At 44.7% G+C, this 22,825-nt stretch overlaps 1 protein-coding gene across 3 annotated transcripts in view; it reads right to left on the reverse strand.

Moving 5' to 3' along the window:
• CWC15 (CWC15 spliceosome associated protein) overlaps positions 1-22,825 on the reverse strand; it is an 86,295-nt gene that overhangs the window by 54,724 nt on the left and 8,746 nt on the right. For all 3 annotated transcript variants that reach the window (XM_085621411.1, XM_085621412.1, XM_085621413.1), the window contains exon 2: positions 9,097-9,232. In XM_085621411.1, the coding sequence (XP_085477537.1) occupies positions 9,097-9,227 (131 nt within the window). In that variant the 5' untranslated portion in view covers positions 9,228-9,232. The remainder of the gene's footprint in view (positions 1-9,096; positions 9,233-22,825) is intronic.

Consider the following 22,825-nt stretch of genomic DNA (forward strand, 5'->3'; position numbering starts at 1 on the left):
CGTTGTAAGTATTCTCAGGGCCTCATCATGCTTCTTAAAACCCAAAATCTTGCAGATAGGTATAATCCATTTTGCACGAGGTTTCTTATATAGTGGGCAAAAGAACAACAGGTGGCTAATGGATTCATCTTTATCGATACATTTTGGGCAAACTTTCTTGTAAACCCCACCCCATTTGCCATTAAATGATCCTACGGATAGGGTGCCAATCCTCAGTTGGAAGTATAACTTCCTGTCATGTGGTTTCTCGATAAAGTCCCAATAATCTTCTAAAGCGGGCTTAGATTTTATCTCAAGGAACCTACCAGACAATTCTTGGCATACACCCTTAGTACGCGTTGAAACCATTATCAGGTCCCAGTATAACTCCTTTAGGACCTTCTTTGAGGGAAAAGAAGCATTTTGGGGGTCCTCCCAAAGATCACTTAAGCCTAAATTGGCCAACAGTGATCTTAGTACCCCCAGCCATTTGATCCTGTGGTGGTGATCAGAGTCCATCACGTCTTTGAGGCCTTTAGTATAGTGTGAGAGCTCTGGCGTACACCATAGTCTTCTCCAATATAGGAGGGGGCGGAGGTTGGCCAAATCCCTTATAGATTTCCTACCCATGTCTAGTAGTAGTGGGCTCATAGGGGTACTTTGGGGAACACCAATAGTCTTTCGCAAAAAAGAATTTTCCGCTACAGTTAAGGTGGATAAATTCTGGAACCCCCAAAGTTCGGCACCATAAAGGGTAGAACTTAAAACTTTAAGGCTGTATATCTCCATTAATGGGCTGATCGGTTTGGTGAAGGAGGTATTAAAGTTAGCTACCAGAATCCCTGTCTGTTGCTTATGCTTCAGGGTAGCTGATTTAATTTGCTTAGCCCAGCTCATGTCTGCCTGAAGTAGAACCCCCAGATAGGTGAATGCATCTACTTTTTCCAGAGGTACATTGTTCATAAAAACCTTACCCCGGAAGGACTTGTGTTCGTTAAAGGACATACATTTTGTCTTGTCTGTGTTTATTATCAGACCACGAGACGAGCAAAAAGCTTCGAATCTACTCAGGGCCTTCTGTAAACCACTGGGGGTCTTGGACACTATCAAGGTATCATCCGCAAACATGAGGACTGGTATGCGTTCGTTTGCCAACACAGGAGCATCGGTGGGGAACTCCTGAAGGAAGTCAACCACCCCGTTTACAAAGAGTGAAAACAGCGTAGGTGCAAGCACACAACCCTGCCGTACACCCCTTGCAACCGGGAATGAGTCTGTGACTTCGCCTTTTGTGCCCCACCTGACTCGTGCGTGATTGTCCTCATGTAGACGAATGATCAAGGACAGCAAATCAGAAGGAATAGCTAAATTACTGAGAACATCCCACAACCTTCGTCGCGGCACCAGGTCGAAAGCCGCCTTCAGATCAACAAATACCACGTATAGGGCTCCCTTTCCCAAAACAATGGTCTTCCAGTAGATGTTAATAAACCGGAAGACCTGGTCTATAGTGCTTATAAAGGGACGAAAACCAGCTTGAAGCGGGGAAAGAATGTTTTCCTCTTCCATCCAAGACTGTATCTTATAAAGAATCAGACGCCCCATGATCTTTTGGATGGCGTCGATGAGACCAATTGGTCTGTAGTTTGCCGCAACTGATTTATCGCCCTTTTTATAGACCGGTATAATCTCGGCCCCTTTCCAAGAGGCCGGGATCGGAGCCCCACAAGCGATAGCATTTGCTAAATGTCTAATGTACAGGCGCCAAGATGGTTTATGATTTGTGAACACGTCCCCTGGAATGTTATCCATCCCGGGAGCACGACCAGAGATGATGGTGTTCAAAGCTCTATCCACGTCCCCCAAAGTGAACACCTCACCAGAGTAGAATGTTTGCTCGAGTGTCCCTAGGGACTGTTTGTCCTCCGAGGAAGCGTACTGGGGTTTGAAGAACTCCACCCAATGGTGTTGGGGAACGTTATTTTGTGGGGGGTCCGGGATCCCCCCCCCGGCCCCATTTAAAAGTGTCCCAGAACACTTTAGGGTTCCGCGACAAACAGGCAGCTTTAAGCTCGGACCATCTTGCCTGGTCCCAGGTTTTTTTTGCATCTTTAAGTGCTAGTTTATAAGAAGTGCGTGCCAACCTGACCTTCCCTGGGTCACCTTCACCCAGGGCTAACCCCAGGTTTCTTCGCATCTGTCGACAATTGACGGAGAACCATCCCTCAGTTTTATTTCCTTTCCTCTTAGCCTGCCCACACGCCACAGGTCTACAAAAGAACAGTTTAAGTTTCTCAAACAGGGCTGTATGCATGTCAGTAAATTGAGTCAGGGGGATTGGGTTTCCCTCTCCTGAAGCCCAGACATCCAATACCTTGGCCATCTCGGAATTCATCTTCGACAATAACTCCTGGGATCTGGAGACGTTTTCCCACTGCAGATGACGTATGTCATTACACAACACTAAACCTAAATGTCCCTCCGCTGGGCTAGCTGGCATTGCTCCACCCAATAAGCCCTCCAATGTGACAACAAGAGGGTCATGATCACTTTCTATTCGGGTGACTACAGCCATGTCCTTCACACAATGCCAAAGGGACAAACCTATCAATACATAATCTATGCGACTTGCCCTACGCCCATTATTAAATGTATTTGCTCCTATCATGTCAGAGGGTGTGCGTCCATTTACGGCCCTCAGTTTATATCCGAGGCACAATCCAGATATTTGGATTGCCGCATCTGACCATTTTTTTATAGGCACAACCTCTAATGGGGGTATACCCCAAATTTCGTCCTCTTCTGCCATAAGATTGTAAGCAGTATCACCCAAAGGTTCAAACGTGGTGTTAAAATCCCCCACAACCAACAACTCGAAGTCCCTATGGATATTATCCAACAGTCTTTCCAACGATGTTATAACATGGGAACGGCGACCGCCAGGCAATCCTCTTGCATAAACATTAAAAATGTATAGAGAGGGGCTTTGATCTCTGCTAATTTTTATGGCAAGGATGTCATTACAATTTGTAGGTATTTGGGTGACCTTGCAGCAAAGTGCCTGTCGTACCCATATAACCAGGCCCCCCATAGGGCGGCCCTTTGCTTGTTTAGTCGCAATGACCTGGAAAGATAAATATCCTTGGCGAAAAAGGGGCGCGGTAGCCCAGGTTTCTTGAAAGAAACATAAATCATGTTAGTCAATAAACTCTACCCATTCAGGGTGTGCCATCTAAGAACCCAACCCTGCAATATTCCAGGATAAAAGTTTTAAGGTTGGGGAACTTTGGATGGATGGGGTATTTGACATGGTAGAACGCCCAGAGGTCGGGGAGGAGTCTAGAACCAATCGTGGCCCCTCAGGTGGTTCCATATTGTAACCACCAGTTGTCCCTGTAAATGATAAAGACCCTACAATAGAATGGCTAGAGGCACATGGGTTTCCTTGAGTCGAATCAAAATTGGGCCTACCTTCACTAGGGGGGGCGGGGCCTATGGGAGTGTGAATTGAATTATTTTCAAAAGGTGTAATTTGTAGTCAATCACACTCCTCTAAGCCGGATAGTGCTTCAAATCTATTTCCCAACTGAACACCCGATCCACCCCTCGGCCACCCCGTCATGTTGGACCTACAAGCCCAAGGCTGCTGGAAACTTTGAGAGGGGGCAGGGTAGAAAAATGTTAGAGGGACCGGTCTTATCTTGGAGGCCATGCCTTGGTAATGTTCTCTGCATATATGCCCCCCTGCTCTGGGGTCCCCGAAATTAATGATGATACAATCCCCCTCGATTGACTTCTGTCTTTGCCCAACCCAACCCACCCTTCTCGCGAATAAGATTTTGGCCTTAGCTCCAAATGGGAGAGGGCGGTTCTTGTTCAACCAATGAATACACTTATTTTTCAGATCAGTGTATTCCTCTAGTTGGCCAGGTCTCAATGGCGGGACTCCTGTCAAAATGCACACATAAGGGTTGGATGCGGGGGGAAGATCAATACATGGAAGGCTAACTGGGGATATATCATGAGAACCCCTTGGGCCCCTTACAATGGATATAATAGGTGGGCCAGAAACCACGGAGCTTGCACCAGCCCTAGTGGAATTGGTTGTGCCGGTTTCAACCAGGGAAGAAACCCTAAGAGTAGGGGCATTCAAAGTCACAACTGGGGGACTACCAGATTGGACTAATTGAGAGGAAAGCGCCAACGAGTTAAGGTTAGTGCCAGGGGTAGGCTCGGGCAATCCCACCACATGTTGACCCTTCCCACCACTAACACCTGATCGCACATTACCCATGGAATTAACTTCACCACCCTCAATCAAGTCCAGTCTATTTTCGATCATGGTTAGTCTTTTAAGAATAGGCTTGCAAATTCCACTAATTAGCCGTTCGATTCGTTCCCAAATAGCCTGTGGCAAATCTGGGGGAATATCTGGCTCTAAGGACATTGCTAGATCTGGCTCATTCAACTGAATAGGAGGATTTTCGACATTCATCTCTAAAGGAACTTGTGTTCCATAGGGAATTTCCATTGGGGCAGTTGTCTTCTGAATTTTTGATTTCCTACCCTTCTGGGCTGTGCTTTTGCGCTTCCTTTTGACTATAGGCAAAGGATGTGTTAGTTTTGCAACTCGTTTATAGCAAGTCCTGGGGTTTTTCTCCTTAGGGTCTGGTGAGACACTACCAACTAAGGAGAGTATAGAGACTGGGGAACACGCAGAGGGAGATGCGATTACAGGAATATTTTCCCCCTCCCTACTAGGAACACAGGGGGCTGGGTAAGCTGTCACTATGGGCCCTCCCTGAGCGACACCTGTGTTCTCCACGGGATAAACAATAGGGGCCCGAGTGGTGATGATAGGTATCAATGGGGGTCTATTAGGCATAATAGGAGACACCGCCCCTGCTATAAGACCCATTGATGACCTTCTGTTTGCACCGATCTCTAATGATAGTCTTTTTTCTGTGCTGTCAATTTCGCGCGCCAGGATTGAAGATGCGCGGATGATGAATTGGTCCAAGGTTCCCATGACTGAGCCTGCAGAGCTTGACTTTTCACCCCTGGTCGCCCTTCCTAACTTAGAAGACATGATGTTCACCTAAATGCTTCAGTTTCCCTGGCAATTCACAATAGGATCCTCAGTGTCTTCACATACAATCGGGAACTATGCACAGGGTTGTAACCCCAGTAAGACAGGGCAAAATCAATAACAAACTGGCCAACACTAGCACAATCAGCGGGAAGGAGCTCCCTGGGCACAAGAAACGGCACTGGTGTCAAAAGTAAAATACTCCTTGGTAAGGGAACAGTCAACAGTACCTTTCAGTCCTAGGCAAATGGAAGACGTTATGGGGATGGCCCAGCCCTGCCAGTACCTGACCAGTGACGGGCCAAGGACGGGCCCGCCCTTGGCCCGGGCTTCGCCCGCGCGCGTCCCGCGCTGCGAGGCACCTGATGGTCTTTTGAAGGGCTAGGCGCTTCCTGATTGCATCATCAGCATTCGCCCTGCGCCGAGGATTCTGGGTATTGTAGTTGGGGTAATCGTTCCCCTCACGGCGTCGGCGGTGCAATACTACGTGTCCACCTCGCTGGCCGTTTCCCTCACGGCGGATAGGAACAACAGGAATCAAAGGTGAGTGATGCTCAAGTGATCGGTGCGCGTCATTTCACAAAATAAAGAAATGTGTGTGTGTATATATATATATATATATATATATATCAGCAAACACTCTCCTCATTCGAATAGTACCACACCAGCCGAGTAAAGAGAGCACGGACCACGGGATTCTTGTCGAATATCTACTTTATTCACCGATTTCAGACAGACAAGACGGCTATACACACACACCTGCACAATTCTCATTATAAAAACGCATACTGAGACCTTAAGAGCCCCCACTAGTGAATTGACTGACAACTACTGGAAATAAGAAAATTCGATTTTCAATGAGCAGGTTCACTCTATTTTTCTGAGCTGGTTTTAACCTTGCAGGACTCTCTTACTTAAGTAATTTGAAATATTTCTCAGTTTAGGTGAAAACTCAAACACTTTCCTCACCAATCATGAACTTGGCGGTTAAACACAAGGCACCTTACCTATGGTAGAAATGTTTTTTTCTTTCTGTTCATTTCCCTTTCATTTAAATGGAGTTGCACAGCAGATTGTAAAGACAAAAGTGTTACTCTGCATTGATTATGAAACGTTTCCTAACACGTGTTGCAAGTTGTGCAGTGCTCTATATAAAATGTAAATAAACTACGCAATGAGCTATTCAGTTGTAATGTATTGCTCTTTACACTCTACCAGTGCAAATACTCCTGCCCTTCCTCCACAAATAGGGCAAGCTTCAAAAGGTGGCATTCTAATTTCGCTTTACTTACCTCGGTGTAAAAATATTTTGCAGCAATGAAATAGAAAACAAAAATATCAGAAAAAAGGGACAGCATATGTAAAATGGGATGGGGAGACTTAATGATAACTAGGGAATGATGATATGGTACAGAGAATGACCTGGCTAAACAAGCATTGGCATAGCCAATGGGTCTCACTTTTGGGAACTTGTAAGTAAGTAAAAGACTTCGTTTCCATTTACTTCGTATTTAGGATGCAGTAAATGTAAACGTGAAGTTTTACACTTCAGTTTTTTTTTACTTACAAGGTCCCAAAGGCAAGACCTATTGCCTATGCCAATGCTTGTTTCATTTGTTTGGAGAGGTAGGTGGGAAGGGGTTAATTATCAGGGGCGTTTGCTAGTGCTTTATACCTGGGCTGCGAGGAGCTTCTTACGTGAAGGAATGCGAAATATATTTGTAGTCTGTTGGAAGGTTTTATATAGCGCCCTTGGGGGAAGCTGTAAAGAATGAAAGTAATCCGTGTTACCCTCCCCGGGAACATGGCCAGCATAAACCCACGTCATTTATTTTTTTGTTTGTTTTTATTTTAGGATTGAACTTTTTGCAAACTCAATGTAAAATGATCTACAAACATTCGGACCGGCAGAAGCTCGGTACACGCAAGTAAAAATATTGGGTAAAAGGAAATGAGGAGACTGTCTGAATGAACGTGACGAGACAACGGCATAAAAGAAAAAAGTTAACATCGAGGTGACATGGTTCGCGCACCCAGTTTGACAGAAGGCAGTGACACCATTCACTCGAGCAGATGGGAGATTCCCACACTTACCAGGACAACTGGATACCTCAAGGAAAGCCATCTGCAACAGTGCTGATGAGCTAGGAAGACACCATCTTGGAAACAAAACCTTTTGCATTGCAATTGAGGGAGCGAAAAGAGCTGTGTTACGCCTCGCCTACCTCCTCACATATGAAGGAGCCGATGCTGCCTCTGCTCCTTGTGGCTGGACTGGAAAAAAGCAAGCCACGCAGAAAGAAAGGTGCATTCCCGCCACTGTGAAGGTGTGCATGGCACGCTGAAAATAAAACAAGCGCAGCGTCCTCGGGGCTGTATATAACATACGTGGCCACCAATGCTGAAGCGCGGATGCTGGGCTGCGTACAAAAAAAAAATATTAAAATCCAAAAGGGGAGGGTGGACGCCACGCTAAAGCGCTGCTTTAAAGAGGCAGTGCGTTGTCGGGCTGGATATAAAAGCAGCCATCATTGCTATGCACACAGACAGCATGCGCGAAAGTGAAAGTGATCACCCGTGACGGAGGAAAGACAGATGGCGGCTGCGCACATGCACGCGCTCGTGAACGCAAGCTTGAGGCCAGGAAAAGCCTCTGGTAGCACTTTGAAAATCCACTAACTACATGTCTTGCAGAGCAGCGCATGCGCTGGCTCAGGCGAGACCTAAAAAGGGAGGGGGTTAAGGCAGGGATCATCTTAAGGATTTTGGGGGCCCTGGCCAAACATATTTTGGAGGCCCCTGTGTGCAACTGCTTTAAATTTATGATCCAATTTCGGCCTTTTCATGCCCTCGTCACTGACTCTGCACAGACACATTGGTCCAAATTCTAAATGTGTTTCCAACTAATATTCAGGGATAGTGATGCACGTTTTCAATATTTCAATACATCAGCAGCTCACTGGTATTATTGCAAATAATCTGTGCGACCCACTGCCATTTCGCAAATGTGAAGACTTGTTTTGATCTAAAGGGAATTTTTTTTTTCTAGATGCATTGTGTTTAAAAACAAACACAATCTATTTGCAAAATGTCTGTAACAGGCTCCCACACACCACCCTTATTAAAAATAAATTAAAGGAAAATGGTGTTTAAAAAAAACAACCTATATTTAAGACTCATTCAATGTCATCAGAGCAGGACTGTGGCGAACACAGTTGGATCTATCAGGGGGAACTCTGAAAGCTGGGGCACTGGGCCAGAGCCAACTTTGCCCATGCCTTAAAAAGTCTCAGAAAATTCCCAACCTACAAAACTCGATAAGTACAATAATTGAATACTAAAAAATTGAAAAATACAGGAAGAACTACGAAAACGGGACAAGAAAGGACATAAATGCTTGAGAATGACTCAAGGCTGCCATCTGCAGGCGAAAACAAAAATAAACACTGCATGAAGACGATAATATACTTCCGATGTACAGAATTAAATATAGGAGCACGTAATTAATTACAGAATAATTACAAAATGTAGGCTCACGAGATTAATTCCAAAATAAATGAATGGCCCCGGGAATACCACATGAAACCTTGCAAACGGCTGTGGGTAAACAAATATAACAGGACTAACAATTCTTGGTAAACCCGCTCTCGCATTGCGAGGGAAGAATATAGAAACATCGTTCACGACACGTGTGTTTCAAATCACGGGAAACGTGTTTTAGCCTATAGACTTCACCTCTGTTCATTTCTATAAGGACTGCAGCTTTTCCAGACTAAAGTTGTATCAATATCAGTGCTTCCGGTCTCCTTGTAAACATCTGGGCGAGAGTTAATCTCAAGCACCTGGAAGTTGGCCTAAAACAAGCTAAATAGGACTGTAATTTTGAGTCCTGTGCTAGAAAGACAACATGGAATATGGACAATTCAAGCGGCACACTTTTAAAACTTCGCCCATCTTTTAGTGAAAGTTAAATATGTCCCATTCGTGTCTTGCTCAAGCAGGCAAACTTGGAATGATTAACTCCATACCTGTATTTGATTTTAGTATGAGATGGGAGATCTCGGCTGGAATACTGTTTCGAGAGCTGACTGAGGTCGCCTTCTCCTTTCCCCCGTCCTCCACGAGCTGGTTCAAACGTAGGCCTGGCAGCAGTCGTCATATTTGCTGGTTTACGAAATAAAAAAAAGCAACAACTCCATAAATAAGCATTTTCCTGTTCAGTTCTTTGCATGACTTCATATCATCACTTTATCTGGGGAGCCACTGGCTACCACCTGCATGCAAAAAGTTAGCAAAGTAAACGAAATGTCTGCACACCACAATGCTATCAGTGCCTCAAGAAAATCAGTCAAAAGGTACATTTTTGCGAGAATATTTCTCTTTGTAATCTGTAGAAATTAACAACAAAAGTGTTTTACCAGTAAAAGTGCTGCCCAAGGAGGAATTATTCCTGGTCCTAACTCGGCTTCTGGTCAGGATGCCTAAGAACATGGAGGAGTGCCCAGGTCAGAGCTAATGACAAGTCCAACGAAGAACGCTGGGCCAGATGTACAAAGCATTTTAACTGTTGAAAATGCTCCAATGTGTCACCTGCAACTGTTAAAATGCTTTTTGTATGCCCTCGGGAGGCCACCCACCCCTACAGACGACGCTCAGAACCTCGGCATCATCCTGGACTCCTCCCTCTCCATGACTCGCCAGATCAAAGCCGTCGCCTCCACTAGCTTCAACTGCCTTCTCATCCTCCGTAAGAACTTCAAGTGGATCCCCCCTGACAGCAGAAGGACCGTCACCCACGCACTCATCACCAGCAGACTGGACTACGGTAACACCCTCTACGCCGGAATCAACAAGACTCTTCTGTACAGGCTCCAGACCATCCAGAACGCCACAGCCAGACTAGTCCTCGGGACACCGCACCATGAGCCCATGACCCAGCACCTACGAGGCCTCCACTGGCTCCCCGTCGAGAAGAGGGTCACCTTCAAACTCCTCACCCACAAATCCCACCACAACATCGGACCCAAATACCTCAACGAGAGACTTTCCTCCCACGTACCCAAGAGGAACCTCCGCTCCGCCGACCTCGCCTTGGCGGAGGTACCCTGCATCCGCAGAAACAGAACCGGCGGGAGAGTCTTCTACTACACCGCAGCCAAAACCTGGAACGAGCTCCCTGTAAACATCAGACGCTCCCCGACCCTGCACACGTTCAGGACCTCATTCTTCGACTGATCAGGAGCTGCCCCCCCCCCCAGCGCCTTCAGACCCTCACGGGTGAGTAGCGCGCTATACAAGTCCCTGATTGATTGATTACTAATCACATTTTAGGAATAAAAAACGTTTTTCTGATTCCCAATATGGGATTCCGAATGGATTCGGATTTGTTTTCTGGAAGCAGTGAGTTGGATGCGTCCCTTCCAAAGACCGAATCGGTATCGCAGATTTGCAAACGAAATCCAGTTGCAAAACATTTTTTTTTAATTTACCGACACCTCAAAAGTGGGTAATTTATTCACAAGAGGCCCTCTTGGGACTCTCTCCCTTATGTGAATGTGTAAAAAAAGAAGAAATCAGTAAAAAATTACTTTTTTTGAGAAGTAGGCAGTGGCCCAGGGGTCTGTTGCCAACTCATAAAAAACACGCAGTCTCATTTCTTGTACGGAAAACTGAATGCATTGAAATAAAAAAAAAAACAAAAAAATATATATATATATATATATATATATATATATATATATGTATATATATATATATATATATCTATCTATCTATCTATCTATCTATCTATCTATCTATCTATCTATCTATCTATCTATCTATCTATCTATCTATCTATCTATCTATCTATCTATCTATCTCCTAGCAGGCCACCATCCCTGTGATGTTCTCCATACATAATGAGTAGCAATTTCCGACTTGCCTCATTTAATAGTCTTGAGGTTGCTACGATTCTGATTTGTAAAAACCAAGCTAATCTTACACAGGTCGGTTCTTTAAACAAGCATTGGCATAGGCAATAGGTCTCGCTTTTGGGACCTTATAAGTATTTAGTTATGCAGCACAATATCCTTGGTGCAACAACATAAGACCTATTGGGTGTGCCAAAGCTTGTAAATGGATCGCCTTCACATGGAAACCAACCAAAAAGGCAGATGGACTCCCAGCATGATGTTAAACGTGCCTTTGTGCTCGAGCCTTCAGACTCTGTGAGGTAACCTAGCGGGTAAACTGGCAGAAAATCACGCACCAGTGCAGGTTTTAAGTCTGCAACGGTGGTCCGTTCTTGTGTGTCTGTGGGAGGAGTTCACATTTCATCTCCGGTCAGACCCCCTAAAATGTGTGTATAACACACAGCGCCACTAGTCACAAGTGTGACCCATTAGAATGTATCGCTTTCCTGTCCATGTGTCAGGAGCATGGATTTTTGTTTCCTGTGCGGATGTGAGATGAGTGTACCCCCTATCTCAGTGTGTCTGTTGTTTCCCTCATGTTTTCTAATGCTTGATGTGTTTCTCCACCCCTTTTGTCAGTAGTAAGTAACCTGCTTTCGTACTGTGCTCCCAGTCGACCATTTCTGTATTTGACTAGGCTACATAGCTGTCTTTTTCATATAGAGCTTCATCGTGCTGATCAAATATCTGACCTGAATGTGACCTTCAACAAACTGCATTTTAATTCACTTGCAGGCTGTTATAGTGCATAGGAAGAGATTTGCAAAAGAGCAAGGGCGTGGGAACTTGCAAATTGTATTTTTATGCAACCTTTACAAAGCTTTAGAGCAGGGGTCTCCAACCTTTTGTGTAGTGAGAGCTACTTCTGGTCAGTGAAAATCGTCGTGAGCCACTAAACCCCAAGCAACTCGCACATTTTTCCAAGAGACCCCCCCACGCCCAATTTAATTGATTTTAAGCCTAATTTCTTCAGAGCACATACTGTGGTTTGAACAAAACACTAAAGAGTTCCCGTCTAGATTGGTCTTGGGGCCTTCTAAGGTCTAGCATGGGAATGTGCTCCCTCAGTAGAGTGGTCTGGTGGACTGGTCATGAAGGCTGAACCCGGTTCCCCAGTCCCAAATTCGACAGCTCTGGCCATAGTGCCACATCCTCTCCTCCACTGAACAACATACTTCCACACTGAGAGAAACTCGCACTGCCTTCAGCTATAACCTAATTGAGCCAGCTATAAACACTTGGATGTGGCTCAATTCAAATTATGCACTTGATAAGAGTAATATGCTGCCTAAAAAAAAAAGTTAAAGCAACCACTCATGGGGAATGCAAGATTAAGTAAACAAAGTATGTGAAATGTAAGCAGAAACAACATGGTTACCTTAACAATCTCTCACTCACTATTCAGAAATCAGCGAGTGGTTTTACCTGAAAAGTTAAGGACATGACTAGAGGGCCCTGAAGGGAACCGTTTCAATGTCCATTGCTTATATCCTTACAAAACGTAAGCAGTATGGTTTAAAGACCACATCCATAAACACAGAGCCATGGTACACATTGTGTTTTCCAATCCACCCATCAACCAGGTATTGCAGTACCTCCAGGAATGGTACACGTTCCCACCTGGGGACAACACAATGCTGTTCAAACAAAGACGAGAAAACAAAAGTAGCGCTTTACTGGCAAACTCTGTAAAGTGATGCTGATGTATTTGGATGTAAATAAAACCAATCTGGCCACTTTGCAACCCCTCTGTCTTGCTTTATTTAGTTATGTATTTATTTTACATATTTAAAACCTTCTATTTCTCTCCATCCCGCTGCACTTTGGAATAGAAAAATGTCAGAAAAAGGGCATTTCTCGCAAGAGTGTTTTTCTTTTTGGGATCCATTTCACAGGGAAGCAACTAAATGAAAGAAGGAAAGAGGTTGTGAACCGTTTCTTCAAGTCACGGTTTTCAGTAAGTGAGAAGCAAGACAGAAAGAGAGGGAATAATAGGAAGAGAGGGGGGGACAGCTGCCAGCACAAAAAAGAAGAGGACATTGCCCGAGTCCTATTTCTTCTCTGTCCGTCCCCGAACGTCCACGAAAGCAAGCCGAGCCTTATCTGAATGCCTTTGTCTGCCCCCAAAATAGTGCCGCCTGGGGCGGACCGCCCCCACCGCCCCACCCTAGCTACGCCACTGAATATCGGCCCAGCCCCAGTCAGTGCCTGAAAGGACTTTTTAATTTTAAACGTTGCCTGCCACTGCGCTTTTTTACTGAAGGCAGATCTAAAGTGCAGTGGCAGACAACGCTAAAATCAAAAGGCCTTGCAAGCACTGAGTGCTTTTACCCGGTGACTCGGCTCATGCAGGGTCAGGGGCCCATCTTACCTCAGAGCTGCTCCGGGAGGCCCAAGTGAAGTCAGTGGAGTGGAAGATGATGGGAAGCGCGGTGCCAGCCTGGAAAAGGCAGGTGGCGCGTTAGTAGGAGGAAAAACGTCACGGTCTTCAGTCTGCCCCACCCCAGCTAAGCTCACTACAGCCAATCAGAGCAGCTGGTTTGTGTGAGGGCGGGCAAGGGCTGTTTAGTTGTGGAAAAGGGCTGAAAGTTGTGAAAGAAAATGACGGGATACAAAATAAAATTGTAAATGACGTCTCAAAAATTAAATAGCAGCGCGAGCTACTCTCAGAGGGTCGGCGAGCTACCGGTAGCTCGCGATCTACCTGTTGGAGACCCCTACTTTAGAGGAAATATTTCCCGCTTAGTGAAAGATGTTAATTGTTGTGTTTCCCACACTTTCTTGTGAAAATCCTGACAGTTTGTCACACACGTACTTAGTTAACATTAATAACAAGCATTGGCATAGCCAATAGGTCTCGCCTTTGGGACCTTATATGTGTTTAACCATGCAACAGTTGCATACCTAAACACTTTTAAGGTCCCAAAAGCGAGACCTATTGGCTATGCCAATGCTTGTTTTAACTGCTGCAATCTATTGAAGCCTCACAGAGAACATCAAAGCAGCCCTGCAGCCGTTAAAGTGAAAGTAATCGCGATAAAGCGCGACGCGCGCGCCCGCGCACATGCACTCTAGGTCTAGGCTGGCCTGGTAGCACTTTTTGGAGCCCTCACGAAATGTCTCGCCAGACCAGCGCATGCGCTGGGTCAGGCGAGACCTAAAAATGATCTACAGAAGATATACTTTACATAGAGAAGTTGGTGTGCTTTTCCTGCTCAATGCCATTATGCACAGAAAAGAAATGCAAATGATAAATATGCCAAGAGAAGTCGAGCAAATATATTAAAAAGTAACGGTAACCAGCATATTTCAGATCCTTTGCAAAGGGCGACAATCAAAATTTTATAAAATGTTTCTGATGAAACATCATTACCAAGACGCTTGATCGGGGCTGTATTTATTACAGCAGTGGGAATGACAGCCAGGACAGAGTCAGCACTCTTGCTGTTAATCTTGCATATTTAATCAGAGTGCAGGAAGCGCTATTCATAGGCTGGCTGCAGCATTTCGTACTGTGGTTATCAAAAGTATTCATCGAATGCTCAGGCCCTCAGGTTTCACATTTGGACAGGTTGGTTCATTACTTGAAGCAGTCAGAGCGTAACTGACAGGAAACATTATCAACATTTACAAACCACACTACAGATCGGTCATACAGACAGATTCTGTATCGACTGTTTTTACCCAGCGCTGGCTCCTGTAGTTCTGTTGTCCTTTAAACAGCGGGTATTAATATTACCCAGCTCAACAGAACTAATTTATCAACCTCTGAAGGATGAAATGTAAATAAACCAGTTATGTTGCCAATCGCAGGCACACAAACACATAAAAGGTCCTCGGCTCTGCTTCCTCCACCCGCTCTACGCTGTATTTACAGACACACAAGGCATTGGATAATGTTAAAACTATGCCACTGTCAAATGATTATGAAAATATGATTTTAATTAATCACGTAGTAGGCAAGGAAATTAGCATACGGTAATTAAACTTGGCGAGAAAGGGGAGAGCAAAAGGCAAGGTCATCCCGTTCCTCTGCCTTAGAGGTTGGGGGTAAACATACTCTAATTTGGGGTGGTGGGGGCAGTGTAGCGGGACACGAGCAGCCAAGAAATAACTTTTTATACGTTGGGGGAGCAACTTTGAAAAGATTTAGGCCCCGAAGTAGGGTCGCTCAGAAACAATATACATCGATGCTTAACGTGACTGGTTAAATTACGTTTTTTTGCGGGAAAATGCAATTATAAATTACAAGTCCCATAGCTGACAAAAGGATAGTGCATAAATGGAGTCTTTGTTTGGTGGATTATATATTGTCCGGAGTCCAATTATGGGGGTGAAAGGATTTTAGTAATAAAGAGAAAATGTATCAAAACACACAAACGAGAAAATGCTGGCATGTGACATTGGGAGCATGTTGGTCACAGAGAAAAATCAAGCCCGGGAGTGGTATCTCTGCTCAATGATGGGATAGTAATTGTTTATCACGTACAATCACATTTTCAATATTTGCTGTAAGTGGCTGTGGGAGACGCTAAAGGCCTTTTCTTCTGCTTGGTGATCTCGGTGTGTGTGTGGGAGTCTGCCGCCTGGCCGGGTGCTTACTTCTGGACACCTTGGAATCACCCCGTGGGAAGCGGATTAATGTGGGCTCGAGGGACGGGGTCAGGGTGCAGCAGCCCGGGTGGGGCTTTTTCCTGTGCACGGGATGTTTGTGAAGCATGGTCTCTTTTTAGTTACAGTAAATAAGGCCAACGTAAGAGCCGGGATACTGACCTAGTTGCTCAATGTGTGGTGTGCGTGATGGCTGGGGGGGGGGGGGGGGGGGGGGGGGGGGGATAATTGAGGGTGTGTTTTAACATTGAGCACCTAAAGCAACTGCTTTCAGTCTGGATGTATCAAGAAATGGTCACTCTTGAGCACAGTCATCTGTAACATGAGAACTCAAACAAGTATTGGCCGAAAGTGAAAGTGATCGCGATCAAGCGCGGCGAGCGATGCGCCATATGGCGCCTCTGCTCGTAAGCCCGCGCACATGCACGCAAGCTGTAGGCCGGCCATGGTAGCATTTTTTTAAGCCCTCACTAAATGTCTCGCCAGACCAGCACATGCGCTGGGTCAGGTGAGACCTAAAAAGTAGTTACTGGTTGCAGAAATACAAGTCCCAGTTTGCAATCTTCGTACATCTGGTCCATTGTTACTCATCAGCTAAACAAGGGCTGGAGAAGCTTCAAACACTTCAACACCACACCCGCTGTGGGGACATTAGGGAGGCAGCTGTCATTAGCACTTTTTCACAATAGAGAGTGAGAGAAGCAGATCAGTTGTAATCTCCCAAGTTCAATCGCATCACAAAAGGCAACTGCTGTTGTCTGTTTTTCCCTTACGGATATGCAGACTGTCCAAAATGGGGAAGGGAGGTGAAGGAATAAGTCCACGGGGTCCCAAACGGTCCGTCCTTCCTCAAAACAACTTCGGATGGTGGGGTATCCAAAGATATTAGAGAAGACGCCTCACTCACTTGTCGTGACATGCTTCATCATTGGCATCCTTCCACACCCAGGTGAGATGGTATAACCTGGGCGGACTCAACCAATGGTGTTATGGGAGTTCTTATATAAAATATTGACTGGTCATGCAGGGAACCAGATGGGTGATGTTAAAAATACCTACAGGTATACCCAAAACCATGCGTTTATTCGTAGGGTACCTGGGGTATAAGATAAAATTGTGTCTGAATGGGGTTTATTTTGAATTCAATTGGTTCAATTATACCCGCTTTAAAGTGCCAACCAGTTCCCCAGTTTGGACAGTCTGCATATCCGTAAGGGATAAACAGACAACAGCAGTTGCCTTTTGTGACGCGAGCTGTTGTTAGCACTCCTATCAGTTGCTGCGGAACTGGCGACCTGCTGGTGCCCACAATACATACAATGCTTTGGACACCATCCCAAAAGGAGGGCACATTTGCAACTCGCTTCATGGTAACATTGGTGCCTACAGCTTTGACAGTCAAATGCTCTCAAGAACTGCCTCTACCTTGCATGTGGTGTCGGGGAGCAAAATGAAACAAAATAGCTCTCCTGGAGTGTAAGATAATAATAATTTTGAATTTGAACATTCAATTTACAACTTAAAAAGCAAATAAGCTACACTTTATAGGGTATTAATAAAATATATTTTAATTAGAATTTACAGTTGAAACCTGCAGCAACCTTAAATATTACCATTCAATTACCAATCTAATTTTTGACAAAATTACAATGTTTGCTTCACAATGATTTAAAAACTCTGTATGTGGTCTTAAGAGTTTGTTATCGATCCCCTGGTCCCCAATGTATCTCACTCTCCCAAGGCACCAAGTGCAAAGTCATTTGCTGCCCCTGGTACACTGCAAGGAATATCCAGCAGACGGGGACAGTTTTAGATCAGATCTGCATTATTTGGCCGTCCTGTGGCTGCTCTGCCTTCATTGCAGGCCTACTGTGAGGTATGAGGAGATATCTAACCACCCACATCCCCATCTCGCAGATTGAGCCCTAGAGTGCCAGGGGTTCAATTTCTTCTTTCTTTGTGGCAGGAGGATAGATATCCGAGGGGCTCACAGTGAGTGGAGAGATGGGCTTAAGCAGGAACGGTAATCGTAAAGGTTTCCATGGCAAGAAGTGACGTCCTTAGAGAAATTGGGTGATGTCATCCCAATCATTGCGGAAGTCCTCAAAGCACACCTTGACTCACGATTCCCAATATAAACTGCCTGAAAGCAGTCATTGCCTCAGGCATGATGCTTGGCTGATCAGGATTCTTCTTCTGCACCTGCTGACAGGAGCTGGGTCATGACTGAGTAATATAAAGGCAGGAACATCTTCGCTTCTTGCGGATCTAGTCCATAAACAGGCCACAGTGAACTCAGGTGAGCAGAACAGCCAAGATGACTGTAGGTGAGAAAATCACTGATACTCGAATTTAACACATTACATGTTAATTTAAGGAAGAAGACTAGTTCGACTGAGTTAGCTGACCATATTGTAGAGAAGATCAAGACGAGTTTGAGGACTGTAGCTAAAATAGAGGCAACAGGGCAGAGTGCAAGCATTGGAGGGATTAGAAGAAGTGACCAAACTGTCTAAAAGAAGCATCAAACAGTGTACGCATGACTGCCTACTGACACTGCTTGAATGACTGGAGAATTTAGACAACCTCCGCAGGGGCAACTCAGTGTGCTAGGTTTCAAAAGGGTGTTTAGGACAAATGTTGGTTTTTTGTTGATAGTTGTGGAGAAAAATTCCAAAGTCAGCAGTTTCGATTTTAGCATAAGAGAAGTTTTTAATTGCAGTTGCATGAGGAATTTGTGAATTTTTTGTGTGAACAAGCAACTAGCAGGGGTGTGGAAATTTGTCAAAAATCTACTTGGCCAATGGACAAAGTTTTACAGAAATCTACTTGTCCTGGGAAGATATCTGCTTGCCCCACCTATTCCATAAATCACTATGGTGGGTCTGCACGGCGAGAACCTGCACTGTAATCAGTGCAACATACTGTGCAACATTATTTCAAGCGCAAGTCCAATTATGCAGTACATGGTCATGCATCCTTAAATGCAACTGTTGTAGTGGCAGGTTGTACAGTATGTGGGTGGATGTGTCAGTGTGCACTGCTCCCAATTATCAACCAGTATGCATGTGACAAAATTTCAATAGTAGAGAGAGTACCTAAAGACCGTCTATGCCAAGTATACTTCAATTACTTCAATTAATGTAGTCAATTACCAGTCTGCACTGTGTCGGAATATGAACCTGTAGGACAGAAGGGTGTTCTTCATCCTAGGGCGAACTCATAGCTGTCCAGCTTCAAATATACTCACATGTGAACATGATCTGATAAACGTGTGGATAGGAATAACTGCACTTTTTGGAAGAGCTTATGAACTATTCCTGGGGCAACCAAAATGGTGTGGTTCACTGAGGCAGCATCCACAAGTACAAATTCACAAGAGGCAGTACTGGGCAGTTAAATCAATCTCTCCTTTTACATTCCTGGGCAGGTGAGGTGTGATTATACTACTGTGCACTCACTGATAAATCTCCACATTCTTCTCCCACACAAGGAGCATATGCAGCACAGGCAGTAGCAACAGGGTTCTCTTGTGCACAGTAGTGGTATAGTAATGGAACCGGAAGAGTAAACTCCGAAAACATGAATAGGTGCAGCTCCACAATAGATGTGCAAGTTTGTCTCACTTAAATTTGTGAAGAGTTCACTTTTTTTCTTTAAAATCCAAGTTCTCTGCCACTTGTCTCTCTCATTCCAATGTCCCCAGCCCCCCACTGCCCACCCAGATGTGCCAGTTATATTCTTGGAAACTCCTGTAATTCTGTTGGCGGATGCTGACATACGAGTATTGGTAAGCCTGGTGAAAGACAAGGCTTTAACGTTGCAGCAAAGTGTGCAATCAGTTGGGTTTTTCAGAAGCTGAGCGTTCTGAGGGTCTAAGTGATGATGCTAGGATATTTCGAAATGGGCATATGCATAAAGAAGGCACAAAGTCCAGCACACTGGACAAACGCTACTTGTCAAATCATGTAGGGAAAGAAAAACAATCCTTTATGTCTACATAGGATGAATACTCACACAGGGGGCAGTGTCAATTTTCCTTGGATCTGGTAGGGGCTCATTTTTACTGCTGACGTAACTGTGCAACAAAAATGCAATACAGCGGTTGCATAAAATTAAGGTGGGAATATTGTATAATTTCATGCAGTTGTCAATAAAACGAGATTGTGAGACCTACAAATGTAAATTCTGATAATTTCTGCTTTATATTGAACTCGGTTCTGCAATTTTTGCCATTTTACATCGTTGCAAATGACAGATGGTCCCCCACTGATGGCAGGTCCTGTGTATGTGCGTGATCTATAACAGAGTCACTCTAATAATGAGATTCTACAGCTGAGACGATTTCCTCATAATTTGCCACATAATCATGCTGCCTAAACTGCATATTTTAACAAAAATGTTGATTCTAGCTCAAATAGATCAAAAGTTTCTAAAAAAGAGGGTATACCATCCTGCCACACAGTGAAAAGCCCATGACAAGTAGTGAGGTCACTTTTACATTGCTATTGCTGTATTTGGGTGTTAATCTGAAAGTAATAAGGCAAAACATTTATACTGACAGTGTTAACGTATACAGATGTAAAAAACATGAAGTAATACGATAAACAAAAATGTGCTGCATTCTGCTACATAATTCTACATTTTTTTGGCCACATAATTTAGTCAACCCGGCGCATAATTTAGACCTTCTCTGCAGCTTCATTACAGAGGCTCTGTTTATTTAGCACAAACTGCCAGAGCACTTTGCATGGTGGGGGCTGTTTACAGTAGGTAGAGGAGACGGGAAATGCAACCAAATAGAGGTACAGGGCGGCGAACAGGAATGAGCCCAAAATTTGAAGAATAACCGGTTTCTTGCCAGATTAAGTCTGTAAAATTGACACGGACGTGAGGCTCTTCCTCTGCTGCAGTGGCAAGGTTGGAAAATGAAGTGGGGGCACTGATTAAGCGAGAAGCAGTGAGGGAAGGTGGAGGTAATGGAATAAGGAAAACGCAAGAAAGACTGTGGGGGATGGTATTAGGAACGGAGACTGCAGGCAAAAATGTGACATTGCGATGTTTCAGACACCAAGAGTGGCCCACGTTTCAGTGAACTGTGTGAAATACACTGCACACATAACATTGCCTGGAATGAGAAGATTCTTTCTGCCTGCTTCATTATGTGGCCTTTCTTTTATTCAAATTCAGCTTTATTTTTTAACCCCAGGAAAAAAGATGCCGTTTAAAAAATGTTTCCATTTACAGCGCACGCATAATCTTGCAAGGCTGCCTTTTCTGTAAGACTGCCAGGTGTTAAAGTATAATGGTTAACTCCGTGCCCCCGAATGCGACCTCGTCCATAAAAGCAGACTGGCAAAGTAAAGGTCAATGTCTCTAAATAGTGAGACTCCATTTGTTGTGTTTTCAGTCATTATGAAAGCTGAACTGGTTGCATTGTAATAGGCGCCTGCCGCGCCTCATTGATCAGCCCATAGCAGTGGAGAAGTTCCCGCCTTACTGTAAATTATTCCACACATTTGACCCTGCCCCCACGCCCACTGATAACAGTCCATTCCATGGAGCATAACACTTAACATACTTTTCTTAAGGCTCTGACCGCTGCAAAACCCATTATCAGGTTGACTCGCCTGCTGGTGAAGTATTCACTGTGTCAGAGACGGCGACTTTCCGCTCCCGATTCCAGGAAGTGCCTCGCAGCGCACCAAAGATGAGTGGACTGCCCTGGACGGATCCCAATGGACAGGGCGATCGAGCCCTGCATCAATCAGTGACAGAGAGACCACAAGGCCAACCGGCCCGCAGCGCTGGGACCCAGACAGAGGCAAATGTGTTTCGTGCCTCAGCGCCCGCCATTTCATGTTCAGCAGCCGGGTTCTAAGAGCAGGTGGGCTGAACCAGTGTGGAACTCACGCTAGAACACTGACGTCTAGCGTAAGACTCCCCCAGCCAATCACTGACTAGATAGAGCCCAGTCATGGGCTTCCAGCCAGTCAGAGGCCTCCAAAGGCTTTTCAATTGCCTGTGAGCCCCAGAGCGCCCGCAGCTCATTTCTTTTTTGTGATTTAATGTCTGCTTGTCCGCCGGACAAAATAGACAATAAATCTTCTTGCCCTTCATAAAATTCTTGTTGGTTCGGGCGTCGGGCGATATGATTCCCCCACCCCTACTAGAGAAGTGCAGCCAACACGTGTTTCACCCCATTAAGTTGGCCATCTGGCCTGGGGCTTCCTCAGGGCTGTGGTAATAGGTAACAAAAGCATGCCAATTCAAAAGTGGTGCATTAGGAAGAACAAATACATTTAGGAAGGTTGGACGTGCAGTATAGTACAGTGTTAAATGCAGAAATGTATAACATCATATGCACATATTGAACAATAGGAATGGCCCGGAGGTCAAGGGCCGTGCACGAGGATAAAAGCAAGAGAAAGAGATTATGTATGGAAGCAGGATATAGTGTTTAAGCCAAAAGTGGAAGGAAGAGATAATTAATTCAAGATCCGCAAGGCAAATTCAAGTAGTAGAGAAGAGATGGAAGGTGAGTTGTAAGGTAGAAATAGAGATAGAAGTGAGAAAGGTGAAAAAGGGTAAGAAGGCCAACAGAGGTAGTCGAGCGGTGGGGTTAAAAAAAAACCCAAGCGGATGAAATGCAAGGGAGCAAATGGAAAATAGTAGTTGAAAAAGAATAAATAGTAAGTGAGATATCACAGGGAGAACCCGAAATGTCGGGTTTTATAGTGAGCATTCGAAAGTATAAGGATGCGTATCACGTATGTGATGTCAAGGGAAGAAAATTGCAGTGAAGGAAGGCACAGTTGAGTGATGTGATGGTGAAGAACGTGTGTTGAGAGATAAGTATTAACATGAACAGTCAATATGGTATCGGGTAACGGTAAAGCGAGATGCAGGATTCGAAATATGGCGCATGGAGAACAATTATACAAAAAATAAGTATCACGTGTTCACAATACGCATGTCACATTAAGAAATACAGAGGCAGAAATATATTGGGCATGGTGGAAGGTAGAACGAGTGTTGAAAGAACACGTATCATATCGACAAGTACAATAATTGGTTTAAGATGGCAAGTAAGTGTTATGCATAAGAGGTAGCATGCACAAATTGTGAAGGTAAGGCATTTAGAAAGAAGCGTTATTCATTAGAATGGTAAGGGGAAAAAAGTAATTACCAT

Source organism: Triturus cristatus, chromosome 8 (genome assembly GCF_964204655.1).
Source record: "Triturus cristatus chromosome 8, aTriCri1.1, whole genome shotgun sequence".
In the NCBI taxonomy this organism is placed as follows: domain Eukaryota; kingdom Metazoa; phylum Chordata; class Amphibia; order Caudata; family Salamandridae; genus Triturus; species Triturus cristatus.